The sequence below is a fragment of the Protomyctophum parallelum genome (assembly GCF_964188405.1).
Source record: "Protomyctophum parallelum genome assembly, chromosome: 13".
Lineage (NCBI taxonomy): Eukaryota > Metazoa > Chordata > Actinopteri > Myctophiformes > Myctophidae > Protomyctophum > Protomyctophum parallelum.
In genome coordinates, this window is record NC_139708.1 from 45760877 (window position 1) to 45781428 (window position 20552).

The 20552-nt window shown below is 44.0% G+C and overlaps 1 protein-coding gene across 4 annotated transcripts in view; it reads left to right on the top strand.

Annotated features, from left to right (window-relative positions):
• Window positions 1-20552, top strand: part of ep300b (EP300 lysine acetyltransferase b) — a 69267-nt gene that overhangs the window by 33505 nt on the left and 15210 nt on the right. The window contains exons 14-23 of one of the 4 annotated variants that reach the window (XM_083780228.1): window positions 500-1255; window positions 2625-2909; window positions 6665-6887; window positions 7128-7246; window positions 11987-12229; window positions 12833-12921; window positions 14814-14924; window positions 17083-17139; window positions 18506-18583; window positions 18861-18928. In XM_083780228.1, the coding sequence (XP_083636354.1) occupies window positions 500-1255; window positions 2625-2909; window positions 6665-6887; window positions 7128-7246; window positions 11987-12229; window positions 12833-12921; window positions 14814-14924; window positions 17083-17139; window positions 18506-18583; window positions 18861-18928 (2029 nt within the window). The remainder of the gene's footprint in view (window positions 1-499; window positions 1256-2624; window positions 2910-6664; window positions 6888-7127; window positions 7247-11986; window positions 12230-12832; window positions 12922-14813; window positions 14925-17082; window positions 17140-18505; window positions 18584-18860; window positions 18929-20552) is intronic. The other 3 variants (XM_083780230.1, XM_083780229.1, XM_083780231.1) reach the window with 3 other exon arrangements.

The window sequence follows — 20552 nt, forward strand, 5'->3', positions numbered from 1 at the left end:
ATCAACTGCAGATATAGTTGACTAAAAATCTTATGATATTTAGTCGACTAAAACTAGACTGTGACTAAAATATGACTAAAACTAAATTAAGTTTCAGTCCAAAGACTGTGACTAAACTAAAATAGAAATTTGATTCCAAAAACAACACGTTTTTGTCCACAATTCCATGCTGTATTTAGGAGAGATAACAGGTAAAACGTTGATCAAAATAACAATTTACCTACATTTTCTAATTGTGCAGACTCTTGAAAATTAAGTAATTCCGATGTGTATATAAAACAAAATGTCACATCCACTTTAATTTCCGTTAATTTCCGTATGTGCTAAAAGTGTGACTTTGAGAACTGTTTAACTATCAAATTTTTCACATTGACATTGGAGTTACGACATGGCAAGGTAACTACACTACCCAACCGTGTACCAAGTGTGATTGTGCTTTAAGAGAAAACGGTTCTAAAATGTGTTCTAAAATGCTGGTTGCGTGTCATGTCTCCTCTAGCAGAACCAGATGTCCACGCCGCCCTCCTCCATCCCAGCCAGCAGTCCCAGCAGTGCCCAGTCGGGTCCTCTTGGCCCCGGCGGGCCCCCTGGTGGCCTCGGGCCCGGCGGCGGCAGCAGCGTGGGTGCCCCGGGGCCCAACCTCAACCTGCCCAACCCGTCCTCCCAGGGCTCCACCCAGCAGCCCAACAACTCCCACCCCCCTCACTGCCCGCCCCTCAGACAGAACTCCCCTTCGCCGGCGCGCAGCCTCACGCCTCAGCCTCACCAGACGCCTCCCCGGCTGCCTGGCTCCCAGACGCCGCAGCCGCACACGCCCAACCCAGCCCAGCTGCCTCCTCCTCCACAGCAGCAGCAACAGCAGCAAGCTTCGCAGCAGCAGCAGCATCATAACCAACAGCAGCAGCAGCAAGCTGCGCAGCAGCAGCAAGCTTCGCAGCAGCAGCAGCAAGCTTCGCAGCAGCAGCAGCAAGCTGCACAGCAACAACAACAACAGCAGCAAGCTGCACATCAACAGCAGCAGCAGCAAGCTTCGCAACAACAACATTCGCAGCAGCAGCAGCAAGCTTCGCAGCAGCATTCGCAGCAGCCAATTGGGCAAGGGATGAACTCTGAGAAGACCAATCAGCTCCAGCAGCAGGTGCATGGAGGCGGAGCCTCCTCCTCGGGTCCTCCCCAGGCGGGACAACAGGCTCCGTCGGCGTCTCCCCGGAATTCTCACGTGGCTCCGTCGCAGCTTCCTCCTCTTCGGTCTCCAGTGAGTATAGAGATGCTTCTGGGCAGCTTCTGTGTCTTTGCAGACTCGCTGTTTGGCCCTTTCCGTGTCGGTGATATTACCCAATAGTTTCCCCCTTTTCCTCCCCAATGTCTCAAACAATTTTTTTGGCCCTGCTCACATTGCTTTTTGCATTTAACCCATTTTAGACCTGAGATGATGAGATGAGATGAGATGAGATATACTTTATTAATCCCCGAGGGGAAATTGAAGCGTTACAACAGCATAAAAGTGCATAAAAGCTAAAACTACTGGACAGACAGAAGAACACAAAACAGACACAAATGGACATAAAAACACAAGACCAGGACCACCAAGGACCATGTGACATTTTGGGGGGAGGCAGTTCTTATGCACATCCGTGTCACCTTATAGTTTTTAGCCACTTTAACCATTATTTAAAACGTTAGCTGTTGAAAAATAGCAGATCTGCAAGCTCATAGCACGGCACAGAGTTCCATGCTACGAGCTCGTAGATCTGCAATTATTGAAAAATCGTGAAAATGTGGCGCAAATCTTTGAATATATATTCTTTCACAAAAATGTTTTTTTACTCGTATCTTTGCTTCTCAGGGGGGGGGGGGTCCCTAGAACAACATATTTTCAGATGGGGGGTCGGCAGCCAATTACATTAAATATTTTGGTGTAGTTGACATGAAATAGCTTGAGAACCACTGACATAGAAACCCCGTTTAATCTTGATATAATAGGTCCTCACTAATAATCATGATAAAAGGGCACGATCTTTTCCTACTCGGTCTGTGTCTCATAGGAGGGCTGTGGGCAGTTTAGAAACCGTCTTCCAGTGACATCATCGATGGGGAATACAAGCTAATGTAAACTGCAGGCTTTCTAGTCCTGAAAAGTTGCAATGCGAAAATGGAAGCCATCGTTCTCACGATAATGAAAATTTACAAAAAAAAATTGTAAAAAGAACGATGGCTTTCATTTTCGCATTGCAACTTTTCAGGACTAGAAAGCCTGCAGTTTACATTAGCTTGCATTCCCCATCGATGATGTCACTGGAAGACGGTTTCTGAACTGCCCACAGCCCTCCTATGAGACACAGACTGAGTAGAATAAAATTGTTTTTTTCATTTTTTTCATGATTATCAGTGAGGACCTATTATATGAAGATAGGTTGAAAAGTGGTGAAGTGGTCCTTTAAGATTTGGAAGACATTTTGTAGAATCCGGTCTCTCGGTCGCAATGGGTAAAACTAACGGCGACCTCTCTCTCTCTGTCTCTGTCTCTCTCTCTATCTCTCTCTCTCTCTCTCTCTGTCTCTGTCTCTGTCTCTGTCTATGCTCTCTCTCTCTCTCTCTCTCTCGTTCTCCTTCTAATCCCACAGCTGTCTCAGAAGTCTTCTGCGACGGCCGACGGTCAGGCGTCCACTCCGGCGTCGGTCAGCAGCAGCAGCGCGGCCGACCCCCCCTCCTCCCAGACCCCGGCCCCGCCCGATGGCCCCGCCCAGGGAGACGTGAAGACGGAGGTGAAGACGGAGGTGAAGAAGCAGGAACAGGACGACGAGGAGGACGAGGAGGCCGAGACGGAGGAGGAGAGCAAGGCCTCGGGCAAGATGGGCGGCAAGGGTCAGACGCCTGAGATGAAGACGGAGAAAGAGGAGAAACCAGAGGTCAGATCCTTAACGCGTTTAGGCCTGACCTCGACATTTAAAAAGAAATCTTCTAAATCCTTACGGTGGCGCGCTATTTTCCCCATTGACGAAAACAAAATGGAGACTAAATGAAAACTAAGCCACGATGACTAAAAGTAAGTATACTGTATATAAATATACTGACAATTTCGTCGACAATTAAAAACAAAAATGTTAGGAAGGGACTAGTGGACAAGAGATCCAGTATAAGTCATTTTGCACTTTGTTTGAATGCTGAAAATAGCCGTTTGAATGCTTCTTCTTCTTTCGTGTATCATCAGATGGCCAACTCGGTGTCATGCAGCCATGCCCTCGTCTCTGGTCCTAAGTCAAAAAGGCCAGCTTTTGAGGGTGGGGCTGTATAGGGGGCAGTCTGTGATGATGTGCTCGGCAGTCTGTTCAGGCTCGCCACACTCGCATGCCACGCTGTCCGATAGGCCCCACTTCTTCATAGATGACTTGAAGCGTCCCACGCCACAGCGCAGGCGGTTCAGCGAGGTCCATAGATGGCGTGTCATGTCTTCTCCTTTAACGCCACCTGCTGGTTTCCCGGATGTATTGTTGAATCCGGGAGGGCCCCGGCCATCTCCCACGACCGTTTCCAGGATGCTGCCAGCCAGGCGTCTCTGGACAAGTCCTCAGGAATCGACTGTAGCATTTCCTGAGCTGCCTCGTTTGTAGGGATGGCGAGACTTGAGCCTGCCTGGTGGTGCCGGTGTTTTTGTGGCTTTTTGTGCAAGATGTGCCGGTCGTATTTCTGGGCTTTTTCTTGCCAGGGCTAGCGTAGCCGCATCCCGTCGGAGACTGGCTGGAGCAATTCCAGCCAGGACTGGCAGGTAGGACACCGGTGTGTGTTTCAGACAACCAGTTACTATCCGGAGGGCGCTGTTAATGACAGTATCTACCTTGTTCACATGTGGGCTTCTGCTCCAGGCGTGGGCGCAGTATTCTGCTACGGGTAGGACCAGGGTTTGTGTGGATACGCGTAGGGTCTTAGGGGAAGCTCCCCAAGTTGAGCCCGCCAGGCGGCGGATGAGCGAGACCCTTGCTGTTGTCTTGGCCTTCACTTCATCCAGATGTTGCTTGTAGGACAGTCCAAGCGTACACCGAGGTACTTGGGGGGGCTTGCTGGAACTCCAGGCGGTTGTTGCCACCATACACGTCCAGTTCCCTTCTAGCTTCCCGGTTGTTGAGGTGATGTACTGCAGATACTGTTTTGCCCATGCTGAGCTGAAGGTGCCACTTCTGGAGGTAGTCTGACCATGTCTCGGTTGAGGCCATCTTCCATCGCCTTCCATGTTGGGCGTCGAAGCATGATGGCCAAGTCGTCTGCATAGTCATACTTGGAAGATGTTGTATCTTGCAGGTCGTGAATATATATGTTAAACAACATTGGTGTGAGGACAGAGCCTTGAGGGACACCGTTCTTCAACCTTCTGAGCCTGCTGGTCTGGCCGTCGCTGGTCTGTAGGATGAAGCTACGGTGCGATAGCATCTCCATGATGAACTTCACCATTTTCCGGTCCGGGATTGTCCTCAACAGTTTCAGATGTAGCCCGCGGTGCCACACGGTGTCATAGGCGGCTGTCAGGTCCAGGAATACTACTCCGGCTTTCTCGTTATCCTGAAAGCTGTCCTCGATGTCCTGAGTGAGTAGCGTTACCTGATCCACTGTAGACCTGCCTCGGCGGAAGCCAGCTTGTTCCGGTGGGAGTTGTGGGTCCACCACTGGCTCGATGCGGCTGTGAATCAGCCTCTCCAGGATCTTGTATGGAACACTGAGCAGAGAGATGGGCCTGTAGGACTTCGGGGTCTTCGGCGGGTTTGTTCGGCTTTGGCAAGGCTATGACGGGAGCACGGTGCCAGGTCTTTGGGAGCTTGGACCTCCGGGAAGCATGATGTGAAGAACGCGCATAGCCAGTGAGACTTTGGTGTAAGACAAACTCTGGGTGGATATTGTCTCGACCTGGTGACTTGCCCGGCTTCAGTTTTTTTTAATTGCTGCCGTTAGTTCGGCCACTGTGAAGTCTCCAGAGAGGTTAGCATCGGCTCTGGCTGCCCTAGAGAGAGATGACACCTCACATGATGTCAGTCCTGTGAAATATTTATCAGCGCCAGGGAAGCGACCATTTTTCAGGAGCTGGGTAAGCATTGGCATCTGCTGTCACTGGACACCTACGGGGTGTTGTTTTTCACCCCCAGGTTGATGGTCTGCCACGCCTTCCGGATAGAGTGGGTGAAGTCAATTGATTCCACTACTTCAGCCCACCTAGCCTTTTCGGGTGTCGTCCAGTTTCTGCAGAAGAGTTGTCGCTGTTGTGTACATTTCTTCCTTGGAGCTCGCCTGCTGCTGGTGTTGGCGCAGCAGGCAGCTGCACTCCTCGTCCCAGCCCGGGATGTAGTTCTTGTTGTAGCCACGTGGGATGTTATGCTTTGCTGCCCTCAGGAGGACTTCACCGTAGGCGGAGTATGCTGCGTCGACATCAGTTGCTTCTGGGTCTGGGAGACCCAACAGTCCTTCTTTCGGTTTCCGCCATAAACGACTGCCAGTTCGCCTTCCTGAAGTTCCATCTCCTGACCGGTTTGCCAGCTACCGGCTGTACAAGCTTGTAGATCTGCTATTTTTTAATAGCTAAATTATAACATAATGTTTTAAAACACCAAAAGGGACCGGGAACCCCTTTTAGGTGTTTTAAGCATTATGTTATAATTTAGCTATTGAAAAATAGCAGATCTTGTAGATCGGCTATTTTCAGCATTCAAACAGCTATTTTCAGCATTCAAACGAAGTGCAAAATGACTTATACTGTATATCTTGTCCACTATAGTCCCTTCCTAACATTTTAGTTTTTATTTGTCGACGAAATTGTCAGTATATTTAGTCTTAGTTTTTAGTCATCGTAGCTTAGTTTTCATTTAGTCTCCATTTTGTTTTAGTCAGTGGTGGAAAAAGGTAGTCGACGACGAACAATTTTCGTCTTAAGTTTCAGTCGACAAAATCATCCCTGCTGTGCAGATGAGGTGTCAAAGACTACAGTTTTATTCAGGAAGACCAAACAGTTGTGTGTCGAATCTTTGTCGATGTAGGAAATCATTATTCTTTGTCAAATGTGTTTTTATTGAACAGATTATAAATTGTTAAACATTATGATATGAAATACTTTTCTTTTTTTTCTTTTTTTTATGAACAAAATGAAAGAAAAAATAAACAAGACAAAAAAGAGAGAGAAATCCCTTAACCCTCCCACCCATACTGCTTAATGACACCGCATACTATATAATAAGATGATAGAAAGCTCATGGAAAACATCTGAAAAGAAAATGGCGTACAGTCAACCATATCAATGGTATCCTGTCTATTAATCCTGTCTTATTCTCTCAAGATGAAGTGTACTAGTCATTTCATTTAACCAGTGCTTAACCCATTCTGACCGGGCACCCATTTTGGTGTCGGCATCATGTTATGCTTTAGCTATTTAAAAATAGCAGATCTACAAGCTCGGTGGCGCGATACGAGCTTGTAGGTCTGCTATTTTTTGAAAAATCGAAGAACGACTGACATTTTTTTAATCTGATCTCGGGTCAGAATGGGTTAATCAGACCCAGTGTGTGTCCAGTGGAAACCTCGTATGAATCTGATCTCAGGTCAGAATGGGTTAAATGCAGGAGCCTCCTCCTTCTTCCAGTGATGTAGGAAATCATTTTGAGCGGCATTTATATTTGTTATTTCTCAGATAAAGAAAGAGAAGCCGTCGGGAGACGGCTGTAAAGGTGAGCCCATGGACACGTCCTCCTCGTCTTCGTCGTCGTCCTCTTCGTCGTCCGCATCGTCCTCGTCCACAGCGGCGAACGAGGACAGGAAGCCGGAGATCAAGAAGGAGCCCAAAGAGGAAGAGGAAAGTCCCGGGTCGGCGGCGGCCGGCGGCTCTCCAGCTAGTGCTCAGAGCAAACGGAAAAGTGAGCGCACACACTTCGACAGTGTCTGTTTGTTGTTCTGTTGGCGATGTTAAGAAGAGTGACCTCGATTTGTACAGATATTATATGCTTTTGTTTGTTTTACATGAGAAGATTTTAATTGACGATCAGTCGATCACGCACCTTCACTTTGTCACTCCTCCTAACTACTTACCTTCCCATCACGTGACTCCTCTCTCCCCCACCTCTCTCCTCCATGCATATCGTCTCTCTCTCCTCTAGTCTTTAAACCCGAGGAGCTGCGTCAGGCTCTGATGCCCACCCTGGAGGCTCTGTACCGGCAGGACCCCGAGTCTCTGCCCTTCCGTCAGCCGGTGAACCCCCAGTTACTGGGAATACCCGTACGTATTCGAACTAGTAACAAAACTAACCTGGTAAGGGACTGCACTGGCTGCCATTTTGCTCCTGCTCTTCTCTTCTATCAACTTAGCGTATCTCTTTCTTATTTTGTTTGTTTTGTTTGTTTGTTTTTTCGTTTTCTTTCACCTTCAGTCCATCTTTAACTCATGTGTGTGTGTGTTCGTTCGTTCTTTGGATTAGATATATATAATTTACAAAAATCTATTTAACTGAATAAATCAAAGCAAAGCTTATGAACATTCCTACAGTCTTTGACCTTGATTACATAACACATACACACACACACACACACACACACACACACGTGTGTATTTTCTTTAACTAGGGAAGCCCTTTTATGTAAGTTAATTGTTGAATGTAAGTCACTCAACAATATTATACTCCCTCCCACCCCAATTTTCTCCAGACCATTCATTGTCCAAGACGTTAATGGATGTTTTTGTTTGTCTTTCATCACCCGCTGAAAAAAAACAACTAAAATCCAGTAAAACCTCCATTATCTGGTCCATATATCGCAAACAATCCTGCATTTCAAGGCCCTTACCTGGAGGAAGCATTTCACTTCCAAGTACCCGGTACCAGACTTAATGCTCATAACCTATTGCTTTGTTTTGCCATTTCATATAATGTATTTCAGATTTATCTTTTGTTTTCTCTCCTCATTGCTCATGCTTTCCAAAATGCTTTCTGTTAGATTTATTTTATTTTATGATTTGATCGCTTTGTCATCCTAGACTTCCATCCTAGCTTCCTAGTTCAGTTCCTCACCAGTAGTTGGTACTGTTGTGTTGTTTTGAGTTTGGTTGTGGGTTGGTTGGTTGTTGTTGTAAGAGGAGGTGGACCAAACCCAGGTTCTGTTCTGTCCCAGATCAGGGATGTAGGGCAGCAGGCGTTTGGCTCATCTCCTCCCTCCAAGAACCTCCGTGGTCCAGTAATGCACTCTTATCACTCTATCCAGCTAATACGGCTGGAACTCTAAAACGACATGAGCCACATTTGGCACACTAGTTTTAACACAAAAATATATATATTTGGAAAATAGCAGATTTCCAAGCTCATGTATCGCGATGCAACGTGCTGTGAGATTGACAATAATTTTCAAATGTTTATGTCACGCGAAGTAGGTGAACCTAATTGGTTGTGTAACACTCCCAACTTCCAGTGTCTTTACGTACAACTTTGTTACAGTCTCACACACACACACACACACACACACACCATATAAATGGACATTTGAAGTCTGTTTCTGTACTTTGTGACAATGGTGGTCCAATATTTACCACGTGCATTGCGGGGTTGTCACGTGACTGGTCCTTTCAGAGAAAAGGGTAAATTTCCTGTTTTATTGTTGTCCTCGGTGACTTGGAGACGGACCCTTGGCTCTGAAGCCTCCACCACCCACTTCCTTGTTGATGGATGAGTCTCAAAAAGCGAGCGCTGAATCGCCTTCACGTTTTGAGTAAACGGTCACCCCCAAGTACAGTTCTAGACCACGACGGAAGGGCCGCCGTCTCAAGCCAACTTGAGCCACGGGAGACGACGGCAACTCGCGCGTTGAACGTTGTGAAGTTGTCTTAGCCGACTCGGGGGGCCGTTGGAGTTGCGGCCCCGATATGAACAGAATAGAATTCTGGACGATATCGTTTTGCCGCACACAGAGTTTGGTCTGCTCTGACTGCCACTCGAAGTGGCCTCTGGCCAATCACAGCCGCCTACTTGCACCAGTGCACTGGCCAATCATCACAGCCGCGTACTTAACTCAAAAGTAGTGATGCACCGAATATTCGGCCGCAGAAAATATTCGGCAGAAAATGGCTAAAATTGCATTTTCGGCCTATTCGGTTTCGGCCCGAATAGGCAGAAAATATATCACCGAATAGTGTATGCAATTAATGGATTCAAACGAGCTGAATAAATGTTTTATGGACCCATAATAGTGATTATTATTTAAGTTAAGTTTTGCCATAACCATTTATTTAGCCATAAATCAGGTCACTTTAAGGTACGGCCATGACAGGAATGGTAAGAAAAAAATATATATATTATTAATCATATTCGGATATTCGGGATTCGGTTTTCGGCCAACTGTTTCCTATATTCGGTATTCGGTTTCGGCCAAGAATTTCCCTTTCGGTGCATCCCTACTCAAAAGCAAAGGTGATTCAGCACTCGCGTCTCAAAAAAGCCTCTACCTCTCCTCCTCTTTTCTCCTGAGCTCAATATACTAAATATACTAATGCTATTCATTCATAGCAATGCTAGTGTCCCGTGTTAAAAGACCCTAAACCACACCAAAGGGTCACCAACCATGCAACTCCTTGGGTTCCAAACGGTTGCAAGGAGTCAACGCTAAAACCGTCTCGACCTTTTGGTGTGGTTTTGGGCCAATGAACTCCATGCGTTGAATCACTAGAGGTCAACGTGGGTCAACGTTGGTCAAACGTGCAACAAGACATATCAACACCGCAGGGACAACGCTAAAACCGTCTCGACCCTTTGGTGTGGTTTAGGGCTTAAAGCTACGTTTACGCTTTGGTAGTGTTGTGTACCTTTTTGCCATGTAACTCCAAATAGTAGCGAGACATCTTCAGTAGTTGCTCGGTTGATTTAGAATGGTTCCATACTAGTCCTTCTCGTTGACTTGCATTGTACAACGACACGGGTCTCAGAGTCTCTCATTCCAGCACATAAACGGATGCAAACGGAGGATTCTGACAATGTATAGCATTAGGAAGCCAGCTTCTGCATTTTGTTATATATATATATATATATATATATATATATATATATATATACTCAATGTGGAGTTAGGAGCACACACCAATAGTGGGGAGTGTATGGTGCTCAATATTTCATGTCAAGGACCCCAAAAATTATATGTAATATGCCTCCGCCCCCCAATCTGAAAATATGTTGTTCCAGGGATCTCACCAGGAGCAAAGATTTCATGACGACGCCTGGCCCAGGAAATAATTCCCAATGCATTTTCCCCATAGACATTTCAAAGTATTTATTTAAAGACCAAGAAAAACAACAAAAAAAGTGTTGTAACCTGCCGTTTTTTTCTTCTTTCAAATTATTTGTCCAGCCCAAAACATTGTGTTTGTTGTCATGATGTGTCACGACAAGAGTTGGCTTTGTCCAGCAGCGTAAACGTCTTTAAATACATACTTTCTGAAAAGTCTGAGGAAAATGAACGGGGAATTATTTTCCGGGTCTCTCGAGAGGGCGGGACTGCGACACTCTATAGAGCGAGAGAGAGAGAGAGAGAGTGTGTTGGTTCAGAAACGGGAGTCTGTCTGCCTCTCTAGACATTTTCTTCAGGTTGGGTTGCAAATTTCATCCAATTTATATGAATCTATATGGTTTGTCTGCTTTGTTTTATCACATCCAATTTGACTGGTTTATCCTGAACGAAGTCTCCTGATGTTATTTGTATCCTGACAGTTTCTGTTTACTATAGAGCTGGAGAGACCCGCTACTGAACAAACAAACTATAGCAATGATTATTGCAAGAATATAAATCTATTTAACACTTACTTCAACCCATTCTGGTGTTTTAAAGCATTATGTTATACTTTAGCTATTGAAAAATAGCAGATCTGCTACTTGTAGGTCTGCTATTTTTGAATAGTCGTGAAAATGTGGCGCAAATCTTTGAATATATATATAACTAAAATATTAGCTTCTGGGCGGGGGGGTCCCTGGAACTACATATTTTGAGATGGGAGTACGTGGCCCAATAGAGATAATTCTGCGGGTTCTTGACATGAAAAAGGTTGAGCACCACTGACATAGAAACATGGGTTTTTCAGAATTCTTTTAGGATTTAGAAGCCCTTTTTTTTTTTGGACTGAGGTCGATAAGACCTCAGTCCAAAAACTACCATCGAAAAGAATGTGCTTTCGGGATCTGTAATGTTACATATTACCCTCATTTATGTGGTAAAAAGAGTCTTCTTTGAGACCCGTTTGACTGCACAATGTAAGTTAATAAGGAGAGTCTATAATAATAAGTGGAGCAGCTAGTGAAGACACCTCTCATCATGGAAAGCTAAGTACACAGTCCACACTTCTACAAAGTGTCCTTGTTCTCCAACTCCATCAAGTTCACGGTAACTACCCAGCCATCTTAAATCTGTGTTTGTAGCCGTGCGTTATATAGTATATAGTCTCGCATGACCAGACTGTTGCCTCCGCAATTTCCAAACGCTTCATCATACAGTTCTCAAACGTTTTAATTTCAAGGATCCCCAGCCATGACTCTTGAGAGAGTACAAACGGAACGCAAATGGACGGTTTCATTTGGTTCCATTTGTACACTCTCGGAGTTACACACACCCGTACGGGGGGCCCATTTGGAACCCAAGTTCTTTCCAAAATGGCGAGTGTGCATAAGAGCCCAATTGAGATTGACTTAAGGTAGTAATAAGGTTCTAGAAAAGGGTCCAGAGAGGGCGGTATGCAAAGCAAGGTGCTGTCATGGTGTCTCTCTCTTATCTGCACGTTGAACCCTCCTTTCTGCAGCGCGCCACAACATTGGTTCCCCTGCAACCATCTTGTTTCTCCCCCTGGTCTCTGGTTCTTCATAACCAACGACTACCTGCTTCTGCCTGCAGCGCAAAAAAATGACCATGACAACAACAATGACGGTTTTCCCCTGTTTCTCTCTCTCTCCCCCCCCCCTCATCTGGACAAACAAAACAACTCTTGTCTTTGCAGCAGGACTATTTTGACATCGTAAAGAACCCCATCGACCTGTCCACCATTAAGCGGAAGCTGGACACGGGCCAGTACCAGGAGCCCTGGCAGTACGTGGAGGACGTCTGGCTGATGTTCAACAACGCCTGGCTGTACAACCGCAAGACGTCGCGCGTCTACAAGTACTGCTCCAAGCTGGCGGAGGTGTTCGAGGCGGAGATCGACCCGGTCATGCAGGGCCTGGGGTACTGCTGCGGGAGGAAGGTGAGAGTCCTGTGAATGAATGAATTTTTATTTTTTTCATGTCTTGTCGTTAAGACCCATCCCTTTATCCCATTATAAGACATGAATAACCAATATCACGTTCACTTCTCACACAGAAGTTACACCAAGTATTTGATAAAACAAAAACGGAAATAAGCAATAACATAAAAATAAAATACATCACATATAAGTTATTTTTGTCCGTATGTCCCAAGCTTTCTCTATATATTCTGCTAATGCAAATATCTTCTGTTCGAAAATCCATCTCAGTCGCTCTGCATCACTTTACCACATCAGATCTATATTTTTACATCTGTTAAATAACTTTTGACGTAGCTCATGATACAACGGGCAATAGAAAAGGAAATGGAACTCATTCTCAATATCATTTGTATCACAATTTGTGTGTGTGTGTGTGTGGTGCACAGTTGGGTAGTAACGATTGTTTTTCTTATGATGTTCTTTTGGTTTTTCAAAAGGGTTGCGTATGAGAGAAATACAAATGGAATTTGATTTGGGCATACAATTTCCCCACAGATGAATGAATGGCTGCGCAAATAACAGTTTGTTTTGTTGCCTCTCTCCCCTCCCTCTCTATTGTAGCTGGAGTTTTCCCCACAAACCCTTTGCTGCTATGGAAAACAATTATGCACCATCCAACGAGACGCTGCTTACTTCAGCTACCAGAACAGGTAGGGGGCGCTGTAGACCCACTGAAACACACAATTCAATTAAATTCAAAGGGCTTTATTGGCATGAGAAAACTTGCCAAAGCAGGAAGAACAATACAGCAATGCAATCAAAACAAAAATGATGTACATTTGAAGGTCAGAATCTTCAATAGACACACACACACACACACACAATGTGAAACACTCATATCCACAGACAAAGAGTATTTTCATGTGCAGATATTTGACTGTGATATTATTCCACAAAATGATGACATAGAGCTTGAGGAGTGTCTTGTTGATGTTTTATTGTTTTTATTGCACACCGTGTGGGGTATTTTTGCTGCAATATATAGCGTTGTGTCAATCACAGACGAGTCAAAGTTTTTTAAATTTGGCTTCAAACGCTTTACCCTGGCACCATTTCCATCACCACAACTCACCATTGTTTTATTTTCCATTTACGCTGTCATTCATAAAGTGGGTTTCCTGGTTGGTTTCTGTACCATTGTTTCTCCTTTGGTAATTTATTTCACTGAAACCACAACATGCATTTGTTTTATATTTGCACAGTAAAATTGCGTAAAAGTCTCGAGTAGCCAGACAATCGGCGATCTCCGGCCTAGTGACAAAAATGTAATTTAAATTTAAATTTAAAATGTAAAACTCCGATGTCACCAGACATACAGTAGGCGGAGATCTCTCTGATCACCTGGCTACGTGAGCGTGCACAAGTGGAACCAAATTAACCTGTAAGGGCCCATTAGGTTACATTTGTGTACACTCGAGTACCATTTGTGACCATATTTGACTGAAAGACTGCCATCGCGCAAATTACAGCTTTTCACATTTTTTTTCAAAATGAATTAATAGCACAGGCAGACTCGACACATACTAGAGCATGTCTGAAATAAGTGTCAGAGCTGAAATCTGAAAATGTAAATCTGAAATGAATGCTTAAACATGTAGCTAGGTTTAATGTTAGAGACCACAGAAGTGAACCTTTCAAGCCTCTTTTCTCAACTCCGTTTTCTGCAAGACATTACTCTATAAGCCATATCTCCAAAACTGGTGGGTCAAACTGAACAACCAATATGTCAATTTGGAGCTATGATTCCCTGCTTTCATATGACATGAAAAAACTAAAATTCAAAAAAATCACAAAAAGTCACATTTCTACAATTCAGACATTTCAGAAATGGGGAGGGGGGGGGGGGGGTGTTGGTACAAATCGACTTCAGAATAAAGGTTCCCACTTTATGAATGTACTGATGAAGGATGATGGGTCTCTGTTTGCACTAGCACTCGTTTAATTCTGTTCCTCATTCACCCTTTTGATGTGTGGAGCCCCCCCCTCACGCCCCTACACCCCCCCCCCCTCCCTCCCCCCCTCCTCCTCCACACCTCTAGCGCTCTCTCATGTTGCTGTAATGTTGTTGTTGTTTGACGACCACAGAACGTCCGACGCTAATCTTTGCTTTGCCTTGGCTCTGTCTCTGTCGGTTGTGTTGTTCACATTTTGTCCATCCCTCCCTCCCTCTTTCCATGACCCCCCCCCCCCCCCTCTCATCCCCTCTCCATCAACCTTGTGTCTGACCTGTAACGGATTTATTTCACGCTTTTTTAAACGTTCATTTTGCCCCCCCTCCTCCCCTCCCCCCCCCCATTTACCCCCCTTTTTCCCCCTCTTCTCCCCTCCTCCCCCCCCCCCCCCCTTTTAACGCTTGTGATGTCTGCATTGGCCTGCTTTGGTGTTGACCAATCATCCACTCCGAAATTTATACGCAAAAAATCAAAACAACCCCCTACACACAAACCCTGCATCACGATTGGCTGCCTACCCGTACCTTCCCGCCTGGCGACGACCTTCCTCTCTGTGATTGGCTGATGTGCTGTTTGGACGAACGGTGTAGTTCACCAAAATATGGGCTTATTGCTGACAGGTACCACTTCTGTGAGAAGTGCTTCAACGAAATCCAGGGCGAGACTGTTTCCCTGGGAGACGACCCCTCCCAGCCTCAGGCGTGAGTACCTGGACACATCTCTCTGTCTCTGTGTCTCTCTCTGTGTCTCTGTCTCTCTGTGTCTCTCTGTGTCTGTCTCTCTCTCTATCTGTCTGTCTCTCTCTGTGTCTCTCTGTGTCTCTGTCTCTCTCTGTGTGTCTCTGTCTCTCTCTGTCTCTCTGTGTCTGTCTCTCTCTCTCTGTGTCTCTCTCTCTGTCTCTCTGTCTCTCTGTGTCTGTCTCTCTCTGTGTCTGTGTCTCTCTCTGTCTCTGTCTCTCTCTGTCTGTCTGTCTCTCTCTCTGTGTCTCTGTCTCTGTGTCTCTCTCTCTGTGTGTCTCTCTCTCTCAACTTTGTATGCAGTGTGATTGTATTCTTTCTTTCTCTCTCAACTTACATATTTCTCTCTCTCTCTCTCTTTATTCATTGGATATATTGAATATATATATTTTTTTATATATTTCAAAATGATACTAATTAACCCCCCTAATTAACCCCTATTATATATGTGATGTATGCCATGCTTTTGTTTTTTGCTTAATGTAAGTCGCTCTGGATCCAGAGTGTCTGCTAAATGCCTACATTGTAAATTATATACCTCATACTACGGTGTGATGCAAAAATGCTATTTTTAACCCATTCTGACCGGGCACCCATTTTGGTGTCAGCATCATGTTATGCTTTAGCTATTTAAAAATAGCAGATCTACAAGCTCATATCGCGCCACCGAGTGGCGCGATATGAGCTTGTAGGTCTGCTATTTTTGAAAATAATCGAAGAGCGACTGACATTTTTAGAATCTGATCTCAGGTCAGAATGGGTTCATCAGACCAGTGTGTGTCCGGCGGAAACCTCGTATGAATCTGATCTCAGGTCAGAATGGGTTAAATGTTTCTAACCCATTTAGACCTGGTGCTATACCTATATGTTGTTTTTCCTTAAATGCCAGCTGCGCCCTCTGTGTCACATACAGCTCTGTGTCTCACATAGCGACATATATATTATCTTTTAGTAAGAATGTGAAGGTTTTCAGAAAACCTTTAGGTTAGGTTTTAGGAGGCGTTTTTGGTCTCGGGTCTAAATGGGTTAAACTCTTAAGCTGCGTTCAGACCTGAATATATATATATATTCGCCTCGGTTCGTCCTAGTTTGTGCTGCGCCAAGTCGCGCCGCGCCCGTTCACGCAATTCTCGTCTTTGCGTTGACTTTGTATGTAATCGCGCCGCTCTAACCATCCAAGTCGGGGAACACTTTATTTGCGGCCCCCACCTTCACTTAATGCGGCCCGCAGGTTAATATCAGAATACTGATGTAGTATTGATTTCAGCTGTTTACAATTCCAAAACCGCTTTAATTACTTCATGACTAGTATTAAATGACTAGTACTTAATGACTAGTATTAAAATGTTATTGTCTCTTTGTGTCCAATGTAGTTATGTTAACAGTTCATAAAGTTAACATGACTATAACTAAATGCATTTGAAATTCAATAAAAAAGGTTACTTTTCAGGATCCCAATTCAAAAATGGCAAAACATTATTCATGTTTTCAATTCAAATATAGCACAAATAGCCAATCTGCCAAGTGAGCTTGTAGATTGGATATTTTTGCTACGACAGTGCAGTAACTGTGGCCCTCTGGAGTGAGTGTGGAAATATATTGGTCGTCGCCATCGTCGGAGTTGCCCACCCCTGATCTAAAGCCATCCAGTGCCTAATAACAGTGCCGTAACACTAACTAATGACATGGTTTCAGGCAAACTGACCTTTTCTTTTTTGTCATGTTTATTTTGAATATGCCAATAAAACAAAGATTCCTTGCATTTCACATCACAAGGAAAAACAATTAAAATAAATAGTTAAAAAATAGCAAGAAGAATTAAAGGAAAAAGAAAGAAATCTAATTCCGAAAAGGAGTGAGAAGAAGTAAAAACGTATAAACTCCCACCCCTCTATAACTGAAATAGTATACAGTATACATATAAACATATGTACACCCTATTTTAATTATATAGACAATTAAATACCAATATAACATAACATTATACATGAATATAATACATTTTGAGTTCTCGTGAATTAATCATTTTCTTCCTCCCTGTATCTTGACAATATCATGTTTTTGTACAATGCTTTAAATTGATTGATGCTTGGACCTGACCTCTGACCTCTCACCTCCACAGGTCCATCAACAAAGATCAGTTCCAGAGGAAGAAGAACGACACACTCGACCCTGAGCTGTACGTTTTTAACTTTTATAATTCATATTTCATGTTGGAATTTATCAACTTATCTTTTCTGATAACTGTCAAATAAAGCAGTGGTTCCCCAAAGTGGGGCCTGCGGGGTCCCCTAGGGGGTCCTTGAGGGAGTTCCAGGGGGTCCCCAGCTAAATGAAAGTTTCAAACCAAATGGACCCATATGGGTCTGTAACTCTTGAGTTAAATTACATTGATTTTACAATATCAATCGGGGGTCCCAGAGATAGAAATGCCATTTAACCCATTCTGACCTGAGATCAGATTCATAACGAGGTTTCCGCTGGACACACACTGGTCTGATGAACCCATTCTGACCTTAGATCAGATTCTAAAAATGTCAGTCGCTCTTCGATTTTTCAAAAATAGCAGACCTACAAGCTCGTATCGCGCCACTCGGTGGCGCGATATGAGCTTGTAGATCTGCTATTTTTAAATAGCTAAAGCATGACGTGATGCCGACACCAAAATGGGTGCCCGGTCAGAATGGGTTAAATGGGGGTCCGTAGACTAATGCATGTCAAACTGGGGGTCCTTGAAATGAAAGGGGTTGAGAATCACTGCTAGAGTTGTAATAATCTTCTCCCTGGACCCTGGCATATCTTTTCAAATGGGGGGCCGCGGGTTAATTAGTGTCAATTTCCGGGTCCTTGACATGAAAAAGGTTTGTGAACCACTGAAATAAAGTGTTTACGTTTAAAGAAACTCAACACGTATTTTATATTTGATATATTATCTATAGTAAGCTATATCTGATGAAAACCGCAAGAGTGTAGACCCAGGGTGTCCACACTCTTTTGACATGTGAGTTACTTTCAAAATGACGAGCTCAACCAGATCTACCCACCAAAGAACAGTATTATCCCATGGCTGGAAATTCTTTAAAATTGTACCTAGTGGCGCAATTGAGGAAAATAACAATGCTACTGATGACTGTGTGCAACACTCTTGAAAACAAAGTCTGACAGGCACTTTTGTATGTCAATCAATCAGTCACCTTACAGGTAGATCACAATCTACCTGTTAAGCACACCTGGTTTAGACGATCCCGTTAGTTCATTATTCACAGCTGTTTGCAGTCCGTCGCTGCCTGTTCCTCTCCTGTTCCACTCGACTACAGAATGAATGTCGCCATACAGTGTGTGCATTTAATAACTCAGTTTTGCATCCGTCTTCTGTCCTCTGCTCTGTCCTGTCTGTCCTCTGCTCTGTCTCTCTGTCCCGTCTCTCTGTCCCGTCTGTCTCTCTGTCTCTCTGTCCTGTCTGTCCTCTGCTCTGTCTCTCTGTCCCGTCTGTCTCTCTGTCCTCTGCTCTGTCTCTCTGTCCTCTGCTCCGTCTCTCTGTCCAGGCTTGTGGAATGTATCGACTGTGGTCGTAAGATGCACCAGATCTGTGTCCTGCATAATGACACCATATGGCCTTTAGGGTGAGTACATTATTATTATTATTATTATAATTACATGATGACACCATATGGCCTTTAGGGTGAGTATTCACTACTGAGTATTCACTACTGTACATTCTCTTATATCACTTTGTTTCCCCAACAGGGGGGGGGCGCAGACACATCTTTGTTTTTCAGAAAAATAAAATCTATCTCTGTTTTTCAGAAAACTGATTTCAAATGAATGAAACTACCTGATGTTTGAGATATAATCCATATAACATCACATCCATTCTCTGTCCTTTCTCTCCACCCACAGCTTTTCCTGTGACAGCTGCCTTAAAAAGGCCAACAAGACACGCAAGGAGAACAAATACGCGGCCAAAAGTAAGTAAAATCCAGACCGTCTTATTTATGGTCTTGACTTTGATAATCAGGATCAGGAAAAAAACTAATAATAGGCATAATAGATGGGAAAACATGCAAGTGCTACATACAATGCTGTTCTGTAGGCAGAGACATTTCTGTACTAACACATTATTTCTCAAAGATATGTTGGGGTATAATTATTACATACATTTTTGTTTGTTCTTTTCTCTCTAAATCAACCACTTGTTTCCTATCTTGTCCATACCAAACGTTGTATACAGGTATAGGTTCTCACAAATTCAAACTGTAGCTTTATGCAAAAAAAAAAAAACAAAGCTCCATTTTGTCATACTTTATTTTTTTGTTCATAGAAATACTTAAAACAAGCTATTTTCTTCCCTGTATACGTATTTGACTTTAACACAAAATGTTTTATTTAACCCATTCTGAACGGGCACCCATTTTGGTGTCGGCATCATGTTTTAGCTATTTAAAAATAGCAGATCTACAAGCTCGTATCGCGCCACCGAGTGGCGCGATACGAGCTTGTAGGTCTGCTATTTTTTTTAAATCGAAGAACGACTGACATTTTTAGAATCTGATCTCAGGTCAGAATGGGTTAATCAGACCAGTGTGTGTCCAGTGGAAACCTCGTATGAATCTGATCTCAGGTCAGAATGGGTTAATCAGTGGTCCCTCTGCACCAAATCTCTACACTGACTCTACGCATCCCAATTCAACACATTATGAGGCTCTGAGCTTGTACTAGATTGGGTGATTTTTACAGAATCTTTGCCTACTGAAATGCCCATCATAGGGACGTCATTATTCACGTGGTTAACCCATTCTGACCTGAGATCAGATTCATACGAGGTTTCCGCCGGACACACACTGGGTCTGATTAACCCATTCTGACCTGAGATCAGATTCTAAAAAATGTCAGTCGTTCTTCGATTTTTCAAAAAATAGCAGACCTACAAGCTCGTATCGCGCCACTCGGTGGCGCGATATGAGCTTGTAGATCTGCTATTTTTCAATAGCTAAAGCATAACATGATGCCAACACCAAAATGGGAGAATTTGACTGGGCACCTCTTCTAACCAGTGTTGTTTTCGTCGACTAAAACTTAAGACGAAAAATGTTCGTCGACTACCTTTTTCCACTGACGAAAACTAAATGGAAACTAAATGAAAACTAAGCTACGATGACTAAAACCAAGACTAAATATACTGACTATTTCGTCAACAAATAAAAACTAGACTAAAATGTTAGGAAGGGACTTGTGGACAAGAGATCAGTTATAAGTCATTTTACACTTGGTTTGCATGCTGAAAATAGCCGATCTCTTAAGTGTAAAATCAGCCATTACGACGGCATCAAGGCCCGCCCAAATACATTTTAGTCGACTAAATCATCTGTAGATTTAGTCGACTAATATCTTATGACATTTAGTCGACTAAAACTAGACACCAAGACATTCCAGGTGACTAAAATCAAAATGTGCTGCCTAAAACAACATTGCTTCTAACACTTTAGTTGTGGAGGAGTGGTGAAGTCGCTCCCAGTAACCCTAATAGAAAGCAGGGCAGCCTCGGCATATTGATTGACAAAGACGGGGGGGGAATACGACTGCTAGGCGTTT